We start from the raw sequence: 18303 nt of genomic DNA, 5'->3' as shown, positions 1-18303 counted from the left end.
GCCCTTGACCGGAATCAAACCTGGGACCCTTCAGTCTGCAGGCCGACGCTCTATCCATTGAGCCAAACTGGTTAGGGCAGCAGTGCCTCCTTTGACAGGAGCCCCCTGCTCTGGGGACATTGACAAAGGGCAACCAGACCACTGCTGAAACCATACACATGAAATTTCTCTGGTTTTTATTCACAGCACCTCCTTCTTTTATCCAGCACTCCAACAATGGGCATCCTGGCTAGCCCTGTGTGATTTTATTTTATTTTATTTTTTATTTTTATTTTTTTAATATATTTTATTGATTTTTTACAGAGAGGAAGGGAGAGGGATAGAGAGTTAGAAACATCGATGAGAGAGAAACATCGACCAGCTGCCTCCTGCACATCTCCCACTGGGGATGTGCCCGCAACCAATGTACATGCCCCTGACCGGAATCGAACCCGGGACCCTTCAGTCTGCAGGCCGACGCTCTATCCACCGAGCCAAACCGGTCTCGGCGCCCTGTGTGATTTTAAACAAGTTACCTCACTCCTGAGTCTGTCTTTTAACCTGAAAAATAGGGGTAATAACAGTTTCTATTTTATACGCTTGTTGTAAGAATTTGATGTCTAAATACACCTTAAGTTTTTGAACAGTGCCTAGTATATAGATTCAAATGTTAGTTATCCTTCTGTAACTTGCATTCTTTCCTATGTTCTGTCAACAAGTAACCTTGGTCTTAATCCTGATACAATTTTCTTATTACAGAACAGAAAATTTGTATAACCAGAAAACACACACAAAACCAAGAGTAATCCCTGCTATGTTCAGGATGGTGTTCTTCCAGTCCTTGCTCTCGGCACCAATTTGGAGCACAAGATTGGATCCAACTGTACTGCTCTGTAACTTACTTTCCACACGTATTGTTGTGAACATAATATTAAGTAGTCATCATTATTTTTAAGAGCACATGAGTCCATTCATACTTACAGAGTCCCCTGTTATTATACATTTAAGTTGTTTATAATTTCCCCTATTATAAATTAGGCCACAATGACTATTCTTGCTAATAAATTTTTGTTTACAAATCTGTTTATCTCTTCAGGAAAAATTCCAAGAAAAAAACTGTCGGGCCAAAAAAGGTATAGTTTTAAATATCTTTTCATATATCACTGATACATATATATGCGTTATATCTGTATCAGTGATATATGACAGCACCTTCATTAATTTTATTTAGCACGCTTATAAATGAGCAATGGAGGCGGAAATATAAATACGATTTCAATATAATGTGTGTAAGTATAATTAATAGGAGGGCATACAAGCACAGAAAGAATTCATGAAAGTAATCTTGGATTGGGCTTTAAAGGAAAATTTTTTAAAAAAACAATGGAATATTAGGAAAGCCATTCCAGGAAGAAACATAATTTCAAAATCAAGGGAGGGACATACAGCTCTGTTAGAAATGTGCTTTGCAAGCCAAAAAAGGGAAGTAAGCTCTAGAGGTAAGGTTGCCGGAGTAGAGCAGAGAAATAAACAGAAGTCAAATTCTAAAGACTGCTGAGAGGCCGAACAAGAAGGTGATCATGTACTGTAAGTGACAAGCACCAATAAAAAGGTTTTACTTTACATTTTTCTTTTTGTAATTCTCTTTTCTCACAAATGATAGAACACCATGAATCCCATACTGCGTCTTCTTTCCTCAATTAACAATGTATCTTAGCCATCTTCCTTGTTGGTACATAGCTCCTCCCTCTTTTTATGAATGCATTTACCCAACTCCAGCACTGATCCAAAAATAAACAACTCATACGATGGATTTCATTAAAACAAAAAACTTCTGACCTGCAAAAAACAATGTCAAGAGAATAAGAAGTTAGCCCTGACCGGTTTTGCTCAGTGGATAGAGCGTAGGCCTGCGGACTCAAGGGTCCCAGGTTCGATTCCCGTCAAGGGCATGTACCTTGGTTGCGGGCACATCCCCAGTAGGGGGTGTGCAGGAGGGAGCTGATCGATGTTTCTCTCTCATCGATGTTTCTAACTCTCAATCCCTCTCCCTTCCTCTCCATAAAAAGTCAATAAAATATTTTTTAAAAAAAATAAACACTGGCTTTATAATCACTCAAAGTGTGTATACATTTGGGGGGACACCCTGTAGAGTATTTCTGAAGTAATGGTGGCGCGGGTAGTCTAAGTTTGCTTTTTAAATACCATTATATTACAAAATTAAAGGATGGGGACTTGGCCCCTCCCTCAAGGGAGAGAAAAAGGAGCCCAGAAGTCCGGGAGCCTCTGCTCCAGGCATGTCTCCAGGTGTTTCTGGGCATCGGCCTCCGGGAAGATTGGGGACCCTGGCCGCCCGGCTGCGTCCCCCCAGGGGCGACAGGGGCGAGGGGACCCGAGCACCGGGCTCGTCGGCGCTGCCCCCCAAACCTCCCCGCGCCGCAGCCGCCCAAGTGGAGGCCGCAGCGCCCGCCTCCACTCCAAGCCGAGGAGGGACGGCGCGGCGGTCAGCGGCGGGACGAGGGCGGAGAGGACGGCGCACCCGGGCCGCCTCCGCGCATGCCCGCCCGGCCCAGCCCACCCCGCTCACCCCGCTCACCCGGGCTCCCGCGGTGGCTCCGGCTTCGGGCGCCGTCACGCTGGGGGGTGACTTGAGAGGTAGACGCGCCGGCAGCCAGCGGAGGCCTGAACTAACGGAGCGAGCGTGGAGGGGGCGGGGGTGTCCCGCGGGTCCCGCGACTTCCGGCTGCTCGCCACGCCCACCCCAACTGTCTAGGTCTAGGACGCCACATCTCTATGGTTCCTCGCTTTTTCCAGGGGAGGCTCCGAGTGGCTGAGCTTGGGGGTCTCGGTTCCCCACCCAGCGAATGAGTGGGAGGGCTGCAGCGTTTCGGACACGAAGGATGCGGGGAGAAGCACACGGCCCATGCGCTCGGGACGCCTGTGGCCTCCTGGAGGAGCTGGGCCCGTTTTCATTTGCATGTAAATTGAGGTTGTTTGGGAGTCATTTCTCATATGGACCTCCTGGGCACCTTTTCCTCTCTATTCTTGAACCTATTCATTTCTTACCGTAATAACATGGCTTATCAATGACCCCCTAGTGAATTCATTTACTTGTGGCTGTATCTCTTGCCCAAGTGATGAGATAATGCACCACTTTACCTCTGAGAAGTACGATCAACACAACTCCTGTGTTTGTGGTTTTCCTGCCTACTCCGTCTTAACCTGTCGGGAGGGCACAGTTATCTCCCTTTTTGGGGAGGTAAGAATTATACCAGATCCTTTGTCATAGATCAATCACATACCAATTTGCATTAAAAGCAACCCTGGTAGAGTGGAGTTTGTTTTGGTAATCCTCACCAGTAGATATTTTCCCATTGATTTTCAGAGAGAGGGAGGGAGGGAGGCGGGATAGGGGTGAGGCACGTCGATTGGTTGCCTCCCCCACACACCCCTACCAGGGCAGGCTCCACCCTGCAATCCAGGTACAGGTCCCTTGATGGGGAATTGAACCCGCAAGCCTGTGGTGTCAGGCTGACACTCTAACCACCGAGAAACACCAGCCAGGGCATGAGTGGAGTTTTATAGAAAGTTGAGAAACACCTTAACATTCAGACTGGGATCTCCATATTAGTTGATCAAGGTTCTGAGATCTTAGCCCCACCTTGAACTGTCAGCACTCTGCCTCCAGCCTCTTCTCAAATAACTATCCCGATGATGTTTATGCCCTTATACCAAGCCAAACATAACTTTGTTTCCTCGGATAAGGTCCTATGGAAAATATCCACAACAAAGGACAAATCTCAGTCACCTCCAAAGGGCATTTATTGGGTTGACATATCCCTGAAGATACTTACCAGGGGTTTTCAGAGAAACAGAACCAATAGGAGATGGATGTAAGGAATTGGCTCACACGATTATGGAGGCTGAGAAGTCCCAAGATCTTCAGTCCACAAGTTTGAGACCCAGGAGAGCCAAAGGTATAGTTTGAGTCCAAGTCTAAAGGCCTTAGAGCAGGAAAGCTGATGGTGAAAATCCTAGAATGAGCCCCAAAGCAGGAGAAGACCAATGTCCCAGCTCAAAAACAGGCAGAAAGAGAACAAATCCTTCCACTACATTTTTGTTCTAGTCAGGCCTCCAACAGATTGGATGAGGCCTACCCGTATTAGGGAGGGCAATCTGCTTTACTCAGCCTACTAATTTAAGTGCTAACCTCATCCAGAAACACCCTCATAGACATATCCAGAATAATTTTTAACCAAATATCTGGGCATTCTATAGTCAAGCTGGCCTATAAAATTAACCATCACATCTAGATTCCTCCAACTATAGTTTAGATAAGTGGTTCTCAATCTTCCTAATGCCACAACCCTTTAATACAGTTCCTTATGTTGTGGTGACCCCCAACCATAAAATTATTTTTATTGCTACTTCGTAACTGTAATTTTGCTACTGTTATGAATTGTAATGTAAATATATGATATGCAGGTTGTATTTTCATTGTTATAAATTGAACATAATTAAAACATAGTGATTAATCACAAAACAATATGTAATTATATATGTGTTTTCCGATGGTCTTAGGTGACCCCTGTGAAAGGGTCGTTCGACACCCCCCCAAAGGGTTGAGAACCCACAGGTTGAGAACCGCTGGTTTAGAGTATTAGTTACAGAAGAGTTTATCTGGGCCCTGAAGGGCACCCATGGTGGATAGATTCTGGTCAGTGTCACTTAGAAGAACTCAGATTTGGATGTCCATCTTGAAGATAACCCCCACCCACATCCCCACCACCACCCACCATTACATCCTCAGGGACAAATCTTGTAGGAATGAGGGAACTCATAATAAAGGGAAAGTTGAAAAAGCGGACAGGCCGCCTGAGAAAAGCCAAACTATTTCTATTCTAATTGCATTATGGTCAGTGTAGAGGACATCAGTGCACTGTCTGGATTCCTCTAACTTGTCCCCTTCTCCCCAGCTCAGTGGAGGTGCAGGCTGAAAGCCCTCAATTGCCTGCCCTCTCCAGGAACTATCTTAGTTCCAAACACAGTGAGCTGAAGAAGTCTACCTCACCCAAGATCATGCTTCCCCCTTCCTGGGAATGTGGTAGAGCTTGTATTCAATGACTTGTTAACCAAGGGGTATACAGGCTCAGACTTCTCACCTCAAGTTTGGACAATTTTGAAAGGTTATCCCAGTCTAACTGAGGCTGAAGCCAACACAGGCGACATGACTAATTCTGTGACTGCAGCACAGCTAACTTCTCCCACTACTAATCCCACTTTCTTCCTTCCCTACAGCTGTTAAGCCCGGTAACACTCTCCAGTAAATTTGCTGCATGTTATCCGGTCTTGAGTTTATCCCCCAGAAAGCTCAACTGAAACGAGATAACTCAAAATTTTAAATTATGGTAATTTTTAAAATAACTGTTCCATGTATACTTAGAAATGTATATGCCTAATTTCATGTTACTTTCACGGGGATGTAGCCCTATAAACATCTGGGCAGCTTCTAGAAATCTCAGTTCCAATTCTCCACCTCTTCAAAGCCCCAAAACTCAAATCCTGCCCTTGCAGCTGGGAAAATCTCAGTCCCTTGGACCAAGATCACTAAACTACCTTATGTCACCCAAGGCATCCTCACCCATTTCCTTTCTGGCTTCCACTTCATTTTAGCCTCTGAGGATTTATGTCACTTTCTTAGAAGTCCTTTTAAAGGATGTTTAAGTTTTATCTAGTATTTCAGATTGTTTTATAGCCACTCTCTGTAAACTGGTTGCAAATTTAGCATGATTATACCAACTTTGGTATATGTCTCAATTTTGTGATCCACAGGCTCTTCTGAGGAAAAATGAGTCATTATTACAAAAACAGTCCTGTGAGGAGAGAAGGCTCCTAATGGAATTTTTTCTTCAATACCTACTGAGAAAGTTTTGTTTTATACAGATTCCTAGGCCCTGCTCCAGATGTGCTTTGGTGGGCCCAGGGAAATGTGTTTGAATGTATGAAATTACCTCCTGTGATTCCCAGATTTGGGGTCCACTGGCCTTAGGTTCAAAGACTGCTTACAGCTTTTGCATGTCTGCAATCCACACAGACTGTGCCATGTGGACTTGAAATGGTGACTGGGAGGAGTGAGAACCAGTCGGGTCCTGTATCTACGTGTCAGAAAGGAGTCTGCCATCTCCTTTTTGACCCCTCACAAACCTACCTTCTGAAGCCAAAATGGACTTTGGGAACATGGCAGGTTTCATACCGCCAAGGGAGGTCCATGTAATAGTACAGGTTTGAAACTCAGATGAGGCCAGAGAGGAGGTGGGACAAGTGGCTGTACAAGTCCTCAAAGAAACTAACAGAAGACACAATCTAATGGCTCATGAGCTTTCATTTACATATTTACAAGTATGAAAACAAGTTTGCATTTGAATCAAAAACAAACCAGAATCACTTCTTTATTCAAAAAAATATCTGCTTAAAGAAAAGCAAACTGAACTGTTTGCTTCCCTTTCTGAACAAAGGAAGGAAGCGAAAATAAAAATAAAAATTGGTGATATTTATAACAAGTAAATAACAACAGATATTTATTGCCAAAATTATAACTACTTCCTGCAAAAAGTTTTATGACTCCAGTTTTATGACTTCAGAGGTGATTCAAAACAGTCCAGTTTCTAAAAACAATCTAATATGAGGATACTATTTTATCTATATTCTATTAACAAAACAAAACAATGAAGTCTGTCGCTGAGGATACAGAGTTAAAATGTAGTCTTCTGGGATTGAGATTCAACAGAATTACTCAGAAAAGACCAATAGCATCTTCCTTATAAAACCATGATGAAATAACCACCTTTCACCGAAGTGGCTACTCAGAAGAATCCCAACTGGTCTCCCACTCACATATAAAGCCACCAGGGTGGGCTGAGGCACTTTGGTATAAGGAAGAAAGCACAGACTTGAAAGTCAGATCTGAGTTCAAATCCTGACTCCAATCACTAATTAGCCCATCGGCTGACGTCACTGAGACTCAATTTTCTTGTACAAAAGTTAAAAGGATTAAACAAGATAACACCTCCCCAAAAGTTTCTGAAACAATACAGTACTATGTGCATAAGGCAAATGGCGTTAGGCTTAGGGATTCACTGTCGGCAAAGAAAGAGGAACAAATGGCCGAGTTAAGTACGGGGAGATGCTAAGTGTTTCTGGATGGATTTTGAGCTACGGACTTGCAAGTTTAAAATGCTCATTGAAAAGGGTCTAAGGCAGTGGTTCTCAACCTTCTGGCCTTTTAAATACAGTTCCTCATGTTGTGACCCAACCAGAAAATTATTTTCATTGCTACTTCATAACTGTAATGTTGCTACTGTTATGAATCATAATGTAAATATCTGACATGCAGGATGGTCTTAGGCGACCCCTGTGAAAGGATCTTTCGACCGCCAAAGGGGTCGCGACCCACAGGTTGAGAACCGCTGGTCTAAGGCCTTCTCAGAGGGCTGGACCTAAAGAAAGGCAGAGGAACCCAGTGAGCACCTGCAGAAGTGACTGCTCAGCATCCCTTCCTCCTTCTGGAAAAGGCTTTCCTCAATGATAAAAGGAGAGAGGAGCCAGATGAGAAAGTCTCGGCCCCTTTCCTCAAGACGTCCTGAGTTTGAAGGGTTGTGGGAAGAGCTTGAAGCTGTGGCCATCATCCTGCAACCGTGAGGCTGCAAAAAAATGAAAGCTACTGTGCTAAAATTACGCAGTTAAGATGGAAGTTTGATAAACTGCTGAGTTGCCAAACAAAATGTGGAACTGTTTACCTCTAGACTTGCCCTTAAGTAAACAATGTTCTTAAGGTTTCAGTTCTTGGCATCGTGTTCATTACACCTGAAAATATCCTAAATGCCACCTTAGGGAAAACTCTTCTGGAATCACTCTTGCTAAGTGTTTAGAAACACCACTTCAACGTCCTACACTTCAGCAATTATTATTTACCACATGCTGAGTTTGTCACGTTACACGATTATCTCATTTAATACGACAACCCTGTGAGGTAGGTAGTCAGTCCCTTTTTACAGATACATCTGAAGCTAGAAAACTGACAGGTTAGTGTGTCAATTTGGGAATAGAACAAGTGTGTCTCCGACCCCAAAGTCTACACTTTTAGCTACTAAACTCTACATAACATGTGGACACATCTTCTCCTGCTTTTAGATTGTGCTATCTCTTGAAAGGTTATGGACCTGCAATTGTTTGTTTCGTAAGGACAGGTGTTGCTGGTTTTGTAGACATATTGAGAAGATGGAGCCTTGGCGGATCTCTATTATCTGCAGATCCATCTACAACTGTGGGAGAGGAGGATATAGTAAATGTTTGCTGTGTTCTATGAACCTAACAGTGTGTAAATGGATATACATTTTATCGACAACTATAAAGTCAGCTTATCTTAAAGCTGAAAAAGGCCAAGGACTGGTGTTTATGCTTTTACTAAACAGGAAACAGGCTCTAAAAGGAAGGGACTTGCTCATGGTTGCACTGCTACCATGTGCCAGTGTGTGGATTTTAGAGTCTGTGTTCCATGTACCTTCCCTGTTTAGTGAAAATGAGCATGTACTCATTGCATTTTTAAAATACCATCCTTTCACCTAAATATAAAACTAGTACATTCTCATGGTAGAAAATCTAAAAAAATACAGGAAAGTATAAAGAAGAAAATATAAATCATTTATAAGCCTGTCACCCAGAGATAATCACTGTGAAGACTTTAGTTTGGTATTAATTTCCATTTTTTCCCTATGCATAGATGTATTTTGTTTTGTTTATAATTTGGATATTGCATTGTTTTTTCTTTCTTTTATCTTCCACTTTATCCAGATCATTTCCCCCATGGCATTAAATATTCTTTATGAATCTTTACAACGGCTGCAAAACCATTCTATGGATAGACTGTCATTAATTTAAACCCTATACTGTTAAAAACCTAGTTTTCTTCCTTCAATTATATACCTTGCTGGTATGAATCTCTTCTGCTAATCCGTGTCTGGTTCTGACTACTTTCCCTTTATGAATTTTCAGAAATAGAGTTAAGGTTGATGATACTGAAAAACTGCTTTTCTGAGAAGTAGCAATTAGTCTTCCTATCAACAATATGTTATTTATGAGGTTTCTGTCTCCTCAGTATGTTTTCTCTGGTGTTGAAGAAGTTGTGAGCTATAACGATAGGCTTTCCCACACTCTCTGCATTTATAAGGTTTCTCCTTAGTGTGGGTTCTCAAATGTAGAATAACTTGAGAAGTCTGCCTGAAGGTTTTTCCACATTCGTAACATTTATAGGGTTTCTCTCCAGTGTGAACTCTTTGATGATCAATAAGGTTTCGATTAGAAGTAAAAGCTTTCCCACACTCATTACACTTGTAAGGTTTCTCTCTACGATGAAGTCTCTGATGTTCGTGAAGGGTCACCCTTAAGATGAAAGCTTTTCCACACTCATCACATTCATAAGACTTCTCCCCTGTGTGAATTCTCTGATGGTCCATAATCTTTGCATGAGACACACATGTTTTCCCACACTCCTTACATTTGTAGACGTTTTTTCCTTGGTGCATTCTCTCATGTTGAGTAAGGTTTGAGCGACTGCTAAAGGCTTTCCCGCACTGGATACATGTGTAGGGCTTCTCCCCAGTGTGAACTCTGTAATGTGAAAGGAGTCCTGAATTCTGACTAAAAGCTTTCCCACACTCCTTACATTCATAGGTCCTCTCCCCAGTGTGGACTCCCTGGTGGCGAACGAGGTGGGACTTACCAATGAAAGATTTCCCACATTCACCGCACGTGTAGGGCTTCAGTCCAGTGTGGATTCGCTGATGGACAACAAGGTTGGAGCTGTGACTGAAGGCTTTTCCACATTCCTTACACTTATAGGGTTTCTCTCCGGTGTGGATTCGCTCATGCACTGTAAGGTTTGAACTCTGACTAAAGGCTCTCCCACACTCAGTACATACATACCGTCTCTTTTCAGCCTGAATTCTGTTGGTTGTTGCAGGCTCTGAACACTGACTACCATCTTTTTCAGATTCTTGGTCACTCACTTCTGGAAGTGTCTTATTGTCTTTAACCGTCTTGTGTTTGAAGCTTCTCGTCTTTCTCATTTTCTCTTGCTTAGAGCATCCCAGGGGCCTTCTGAGTCTTCTCTTTCCGTTCAGTGGAGCTTTCTAGATTTTGACTTCCTTGGCAATATCTCTGTGGAGATCTCTTGAATGTATGAGATTCTGATTTTTTCAGGAATGATACTTTGGGATCAATACCTCCTCAATCCCAGTTTCACCATCTGACAGAGGAAACAGAAATCTGACATGTCACCTGTTCTCCATACTAGTGGAAGGAGAATTGTCCTAGGATAACAACATGTGGTAGACCATAGGGTCTCACATGGAAGGTTTAGTGTTCAAAGGCAAGGGGAACTGATTTTTAAAAAAATGAGAAAATGAGGTTAGATATACTAATAGAGGCCAAGGTAAAGGCTTATGGACCAACAGGCCCAGCATCAGAATGAGCAATGAGTAGTATAAAATCCACCCTGGTTTCTTCCTGTCTCGTGTTCTACTCCCAGAATTGGAGCCATCTAACTCCTAATCTAGTCCCAATAGAAAATGAACTGAAATATCCTTAGTTCAGTAACTCAAATGACTAATCTTTAGATCACTGACTTTTAGTTCTTGTTGACCTATGCTCCTAGTACTAGTGATACACTGGCTGGCACAAAATAATTAGTTTCTCAAGGATTGTGTCTTAGGGTGTGCCGAAGATTTCATTTTTTGCTCTAGTTACTAGGCACCTGTCTACCTTGGGCTCTGTCTTGATAAGGAGTAACATAATTCTTGCAATATTGGAACCAAGTCACACCATAGCCTACTCTGCAGGCCTGGTCCATAACTGGATCCAGCTATATGTGCTAATTCAGACTGTCTACTTTGCTCCAAGCTCTCACTCTGACAGACTGAGTCTTACTGGATAAACCTAAGAGGCTGAACAGGGAACAGGATTAGTTAATGCACAACAGGGGAAAATCTCATAGGGATAGGGCCTCCTTGCATGGCATTATGATAAAGTTTCTACAGATGGCAAAAGGGTGAACATAGGGGATAGTACAATCAAGAGGGGCTGATCATGAAACCAGGAATGATCAGGAATTTCCCTACAGATTTTTGCTTTTCATTTTTATTGCATTTATTGGGGTGACATTGGTTAATAAAATTATATAGGTTTCAGGTGTACAATTCAATAATACATCGTCTGTACATTGTATTGTGTGTTCACCACCCCAAGTCAAGTCTCCTTCCATCACCATTTATTCCCCTTTGCCCTCTTCTACCTCCCTACAGGTTTGATGTGAAACTCTAAACATATATGTAACCCTAACAGACCTCAAAGCTAGAGGAGTTTGGGTCATAAAAGAAAACTGAAAAATGACCTCATGATACTAACACGACTAATTTTCCTTTTACTATGTTCCTTTCCAGACTTGTCTATATTCATATTTATATAGTTATAAGTATACAGTAAATATAATTTCACAGCTTACTTCTTCCACTTAGCTTTTTAAAGTATTTTTCCACATTGCTATTTAATCTTCCTATGATCATTTTATGATGACATATATACTGCAAACTTAATTCATTATAATTTACCACAACTTTACTAGTGTTAGACATTTGTTTGTTCCCTGCAGTTTAATCACTATCAATAATGCCATCCTTTTGACAAGAGGAGGAATATGTCAGGAAGGCAAATTTGAGAAGGATCAGACAAAAGAAGTCACAAAAAATGTATAAGCTTGCTAAGATGGAGATCTTAGTTAGAAAGGCAGGTAGAAAGAAAGAGAAATGCACAAGGATGTGCTATACTGAAGCCCATGGTGGTTCTGAGGGATCTAACAAGGAAGCAAGACTTGTCAGGAGATGAGGGAGGACTAGTTTGAGGAAGTTTCATCAAAAGGAAACCTAACTATCTGCCCTCAACCCAACTGCCTGGGAAATGCCCTTAGAAATCCTGGAATTCCCAGGGACTAGGGAGGTGGGGTCTCGGCTGGAGAAGTAGGAGGAGGAGCATATGAGGCCATTGATAGCAAGACATTAGGGGTATCCAGGCAGCTGTGCACACAAGCACAGTCTCAAGATAAGCAGCAAATGGATGAGGACCGATGAGTCCCCACAAATCCCTGACCCACATCTCCCTGAGACTGATGGGTGAGAGTTCTGATCTCAGGACCACCATTCATTTCAGGCTATAAGGAACCCACAATGGGCAGAGTCCCGGCTCAGTGGATAGAGTGTTGTATTCTTTTACCTAGGGAGGTTGTATTCCTTCAATTCGCCAGAATAATCTTCCTGTTCAGGTCCCCCTGAGCTGTGGTCACATGGTCCTTGGTTACTGATGCACTGCGTGAAGAATAAGAGGCAATACTTGAAAATAAATTCCAGAGAACCAGGTGATTAAAATGTAAAAATTGAAAGGAAGAAAAGAAAAAAAAGAGAAAGAAAATAAGTAACAGGGACTACTGGCTCAGGAAAGGCCTAAGCCTTAAGCATAAAACAAAGGCTGATGGCATAACAGCAAACTGACAGATCTGACCATATAAAAATGTCTGTACTTCAGAAAACACCATAACAAAACTAATATAAACTAGAGTTGCCTAATACTATAACTTACTTGTGTGTATGTCTATGTCCCTCCTAACATTCCTATGTGGCTCCCACCCACAGCCTGGCACAAAGAGGGCTCTGTAAATGCTGTGTGATTTGACATGTTCAATTAAACAAGCTCAGGATTTTACCGAATTCTATCTGAGGTAGGAATGGTGAGATGTGCATCCTCCGCACATGACCATCACCACCCTTGTCTGCCTGGTGCATCCCTCTTGTGCTCCATATTGTTTGAACACCTTGGCAGTGGATTTGCATTCTTGGCACTTCGGTCTCAACAGGGCCATCGAAGGGCCTAAATTCCCTAAGGGACTGACCTAGTCCAACTACTCAGATATTCTCAGAATGTCAGAGCTGGAAGGAACCCCCCAGGCCACTTAGAGTGGAGCTGGAACACAAGTCCAAGTCCCCTGACAAATTTGAGTTCTATTACATCACCCTTACTCCCATCCCAAAACTCTACTACTCAAGGTCCAGAGGGCCCTCTCCGCCCCTCCCTCCCCCCAATACAAGCACACTTCTCTCTCTCCTTCTAGACAGATATCCAGATATGCTCCCCTTCGGCCCTGGTCCCCACATTTTCTAGCAGGCAGGATTCCTGTCCACAGATGAATTAATTTCACAGTATAGGTCTCACTTGCCCAAGAGAGAAGGGCATCGCTCATTCCCTCCTATGCACAGCGGCCTCACTCCAGAGGATGTACCCAGCACAGATATTGCCTGATCTCTTCCTTGGGTTGGTGAGGAAGTTCCTAATGGAATCACTGTAAACAGACAGAAATGATTAGTTCTCTGAGTGCTGTACTCCCGGTGGACACTCAGGGCAGTGTCCCCTCCCTGGGTACTCCCCTTCCTAGGAAGCAATGAGCAGTAAGGATGACCACTCCTATTTTAAAGATGAGGAAATGAAGCTCCCAGAGGTTGAATGACGTGTTCAAGGTCACATGACTAGTGAGAGACAAGCCTTCCGTGTCCATCACACCATGGTCACTCCCTTTCAGCTGCTCCTTTTACACCCAAAAGTCTCCTCTAAGTGCAAAGTGCATTCCACTGAGAAGTTCTCTGCCCTTCAGCCTTCCAAGAAAAGTTTGTAGAAGGGAGAAGAGAGGTCTTTGCTGAGTCACGTGCCTTTAGAGAGACGGGAGCAATAATATAGTTTTAAAAGGATGCTAGAAGAATTTTTTAAAATAACTACCCATCTCTTAGGGTCACCAGGCCTCAACATGTGTTTTGTTTCCCGCTCCCGATTCCCAGACTCTGCTTAGCTCCTCAAGCTTGTCCCATTTCTTCCTTACCGGAATGGAGCTCTGCGTGTACACAACTGAAACCCAGGAGCCAGCACACTACTTAGGCAGGTGCTAAGTGTTTGTGAAATGGATGAATGAGTGGTAACCCTGGGCAAGACGCTGCCTTCCCCTCTGGGTCCGTTTCGTCACAGGAACACGGCGGGGATCGGACGGGTGACCTAAATCAAACACTCAAGGCTGTAAGCTCCTTTGGGAGCCTGGGCTGGCTGAGACCCCTATTACCAGGGCGGCCCACTGGCCATGGGCGGGGGTGACACCGTTTTGTCACTACCTGCAGCCCGGTCCGAGCGGGCAATCTCGCCTCGTTGGGGACGAAACCCCGAACAAAGGGAAAGTGCCGAACGCGGGAAGGAGGAGGCTCACGACCACCCTGGAGCTGCCGCATCCCCGTCTCTGCAGCAGGCAGCGGTGGAGAAGGGGCTTCCGGTGTCGACGCCCCACACACACACTCCCAGAACCCCGCCCGGACCCCCACGCCAGGCTGCCACGTACCCCTCCCGAAAGCTCACATCCTGGAACAAAGCGCAGAAAAAAATGGCGTCACCGACACGCCACTAACTCGCATCCCAGCCTTCCGGCTTTTCTAGGCACCGGGAGGTTTCCGCCTGTGCTCGCGAGACTGGAGTTCTTTCGCCCCTTCGCCAGCCAGTCGGGTTCGCCTGCCCTCTGGCCCCGCCTCCCGTCCGCGTTTTGCCCTACTATTGGCTGGGAGGATGAAAGGGCTTGGAGGGTTCAGCCAATAGAAGGAGGACCCTGGAAGGGGTGGAGCCTGATAAAGAGACTTAGGTTTGGCACAGAGGGGAACCAAGCTACTGGGCGGCCTGGGACTGAGGCTCCTTGAGGTCCGTCCCCGCCAGCTCTGCTCTGGCTGCTGAGCGGAAAAGTCATCTTTCCTTCCACAGGTCCCGCGCCTTTCAGTCTCAAAGCTAAGAGACTGTCAGCAGCATATAAAAATTACTTTTGGGGGTCTCCTGTTTGTCGGCAGCATATAAAATTACTTTTGGGGGCCTACTATGCCAGTGTTCCAGGTTGTGCGGATACAGCAGGGAAGAAAATGAGCCCGCTGCCCCATCTTCAAGCCAGGAGAGACAGTAACTTGAGAGTTCAGTCATACTGTTTTTTTTATTTTTTATAATTATTTTTTTATTTTTCATACTGTTTATTGATACTCTTTTTCTGCACTGTGGATTCACGGAAGGAGCAGAAGCTATGTGGTGTAACTAAAAGATTTCCACACCTATTTCAGGAATATTCTTCAGAAATGTGTGCAAAATAATAGCTTCGCATGATTTATTGCTCTCCAAAAACCAAGAGACTCTAACGCATATGAATTTCTTGATGTCAAATAAGAAATAAACTATAACCAAGGCATTCCCTCTCACAATGAGTAAACTTTTTAAATGTAAACTCTCTGATGGGTGATGTTTTCTGTAACTGAATGTTTTCTCACACTTGAACTCAAGAATAGGTTCTTTTCCCAATTTGGAGTCACTGAGGTAAAATAAAGGTTTTTCCTCCTTCAATTCTTTTACAATAAAGCTGTTTGGAATCAATAGAGAGCATGGAAGGAGGCTCCACTGGATCCATAGCATTAAAGCTGAGCCCAAAAGGTGAGATACAAAAGCTGACTCTATATGTAAAGTTTTCAACCACATGAGCAAAACGCTGAGCTATTCCTTCACTGCTCACTGCAGAAGTACATATTAATAATGTAAATTTACAACTCACCTTCTAATTTCAGATCTATACAGCATTCCAGAGGACCCTAAAGGAATTAAAGGAAAACCCACTGCCCCTATTTTGGGGCAAATATCAGGACTGAAAAGCTTTCAAATTGACTAATGTGGGGGGGAAATGACATATGAGGTGAATGAAAAGCCTCTACAACTTGAGGCAAGTAAAAAGACATATGAAAAAATATGTTTAAGAAAAACAGGGGAAGAAAGAAAAAACACTTAAAAAAGAACAACTGGAGTTCCAAAAAAAACCAAAATAAACTTGACAATCATAGCACAAAAATTGAAAGGAAACTCAACTGTAAAACATTATGAAGATGGAGCTCTAAATACAAAAAACAAAAGAGAGTAAAAGAATTTATAAAATACTAGGTGAAACTTTATTCCATCGTTTGACAGCCTGGTAAATGATGACTTCCAGATATATATTACCAAAGTTAACAAAGAGGTAGAAATCTAAACAGCATAACCACTGAAGAAATCAAAATGTTGCTAGATTTGTCCCTCCCAATTCACTCCTCCCCAAGAATGGATTAGACCATTATTTTTACCCTTCAGAGTAATTCCCACATTACCCAAACTCTTCCAAAATACTTTGCAAAGCCAACGAAACATTAATTTCATCTAGTTCTGTATTTAAAAAAAAATCACCACAAATGCTTTTTATACCAAAAGTGCAAAGAAATTTCATTTATTTGGAAACTTGTCAAAAATATTACAAAAGTAAATGGTATGACCCATAAAATTACACCAATAGATTTCTTTTAAAACGTGATAGAATCTAGCTGCCACCCTAATAAAAACAAAGTACAATAATTACTATAGTGTGTACTATGTGCAAAGCACTGGTTTTAAGTGCCTTACAATTACGAACTAATTTTATCCTAACATCCCTATGAGGTCGATTCATTTTATAGATGGAAGAACTGAGACACAAGGAAACCAAGTGACTTGCTCAGGATCACACACCTAAGAAAGTGATGGATTCATGATTGAACCTAGAGTTCAAGGAACAAAAATCTGTGTCCTTAACTACGATTCTACATTGCTTCTTCTAAATACAGGAATAGAAGTAAACTTTGCCCTAACCAGTTTTGCTCAGTGGATAGAGTGTCAGCCTGCAGACTGAAGGGTCCCAGGTTCGATTCTGGTCAAGGGGATGTACCTTGGTTGCAGGCACATCCCCAGTAGGGGGTGTGCAGGAGGCAGCTGATCGATGTTTCTCTCTCATCGATATTTCTAACTCTCTATCCCTCTTCCTTCCTCTCTGTAAAAAAACTCAATAAAATATATTTTAAAAAAACATAGAAGGAAACTTCATACATACTATAGAATATATATCAGAAACCAACAATGAAGTAACAGTAAGATTTCCAGAGGTACATGTAGAAAATATGAGGTCTTTGCATGTGATATTCTATGATGAGATGCCACTTCCATCTTGAAAAGATTCTAGTCTGGTGGTGGAGACAGGTAGGTAGATTGTGCCCAATTTAAAGATGGTTCAACTGAAGAATAAGTTTTTAAAATATTATTTGTTAATAACTAATATATGAAAATTATTTTCTACATACTGAAGGAAATATTTGCTGTACCCAACCTCAAAGACCCTACAACAAATTGGCATGAATGTATACACATAAGGATTAAGTTGAGAATAATTTACAAGGCAATTTAACAACAGCTGCACATTAAAGCACCAGCTAATTTAAAGTACTGAGGTCAAATGAAAAAGAGGAATGAAGAAGCGTATGAAGGTCTTTCACAGATGAGCTGGATCTGAAGGTATCTAGAAAAAAAGATTGATCTGGAAGATTATGAGGAACATAGATTAGCAAATGGGAAAAAGAAAAGGTTTTCTGAGTAGGGAATACTAGTGATGGGGTCTAGACTGGAGTAGAAGTTTAAAAAGTAAACAAAACAAAAAAGGTAAGGCCCTGGCCAATTTGGCTCAGTGGATAGAATACCAGCCCACGGACTGAAGGGTCCCAGGTTAGACTCCGATTGAGGGCACATATCCCGATTGCAGGCTCAATCCCTGGCCCTGGTCCAGACACATGCAGGAACCAACCAACCACTGTGTCTCTGTCACATCAATGCTTACCTCTCTGTGTCTCTCCCACTCCTTTCCACTCTCTAAAAGTCAACAGAGCCCTAGCCGGTTTGGCTCAGTGGATAGAGCGTAGCCTGCTGACTGAAGGGTCTCAGGTTTGATTCCAGTCAAGGGCACATGCCTGGATTGTGGGGTCAATCCCTGGGGGGGGTGCAGGAGGCAGCCGATCCATGATTCTCTCATCATTATGTTTCTATCGCTCTCCTTCTCCCTCTCTGAAATAAATAAGTCAACAGAAAAATTTCCTCTGATGAGGATTAACACAACAAAAAAAGTAGGTAAGGAGGTATACAGCCAAGAGAAAGTAAAGAATGAATCAGAGTCTTGGAGAATGACTATAAAATAGGAGAGGTGGAATAGAATAAGATATAATCTCTGTTCTTGAAAAGCATATGATCATGGGATGCATACTGAAGAAATGAGATACATTTCTGAACAGTTGAAAGAAAGAAAGCGAAAAAGAGAGAAGAGAGGGAGGAAGGAAAAAGAGA

General features: G+C 42.8%; 2 protein-coding genes across 4 annotated transcripts in view; both read right to left on the bottom strand.

Annotated features, from left to right (window-relative positions):
- Positions 1-2661, bottom strand: part of LOC138992734 (zinc finger protein 197-like) — a 53741-nt gene extending 51080 nt beyond the window's left edge. Inside the window, exon 1 of the mRNA XM_070391648.1 lies at positions 2576-2661. The gene's annotated coding sequence lies outside the window, so the exon portion shown is untranslated. The remainder of the gene's footprint in view (positions 1-2575) is intronic.
- Positions 2662-8528: 5867 nt separating this feature from the next.
- LOC138992732 (zinc finger protein with KRAB and SCAN domains 7-like) overlaps positions 8529-18303 on the bottom strand; it is a 28300-nt gene continuing 18525 nt past the window's right edge. Inside the window, exon 9 of one of the 3 annotated variants that reach the window (XM_070391646.1) lies at positions 8529-9963. In XM_070391646.1, the coding sequence (XP_070247747.1) occupies positions 9111-9963 (853 nt within the window). In that variant the 3' untranslated portion in view covers positions 8529-9110. Of the gene's footprint in view, positions 9964-16094; positions 17489-18303 lie in introns of those variants that run through there. The other 2 variants (XM_070391644.1, XM_070391645.1) reach the window with 2 other exon arrangements.

Source organism: Myotis yumanensis, unplaced genomic scaffold, assembly GCF_028538775.1.
Source record: "Myotis yumanensis isolate MYYU_CA2020_CCGP unplaced genomic scaffold, mMyoYum1.0.hap1 SCAF_14, whole genome shotgun sequence".
NCBI classification, from domain to species: Eukaryota; Metazoa; Chordata; class Mammalia; order Chiroptera; family Vespertilionidae; genus Myotis; species Myotis yumanensis.
The sequence above is the reverse complement of the archived record's forward strand: the minus strand, read 5'-3'. Positions and strand labels throughout refer to the sequence as shown.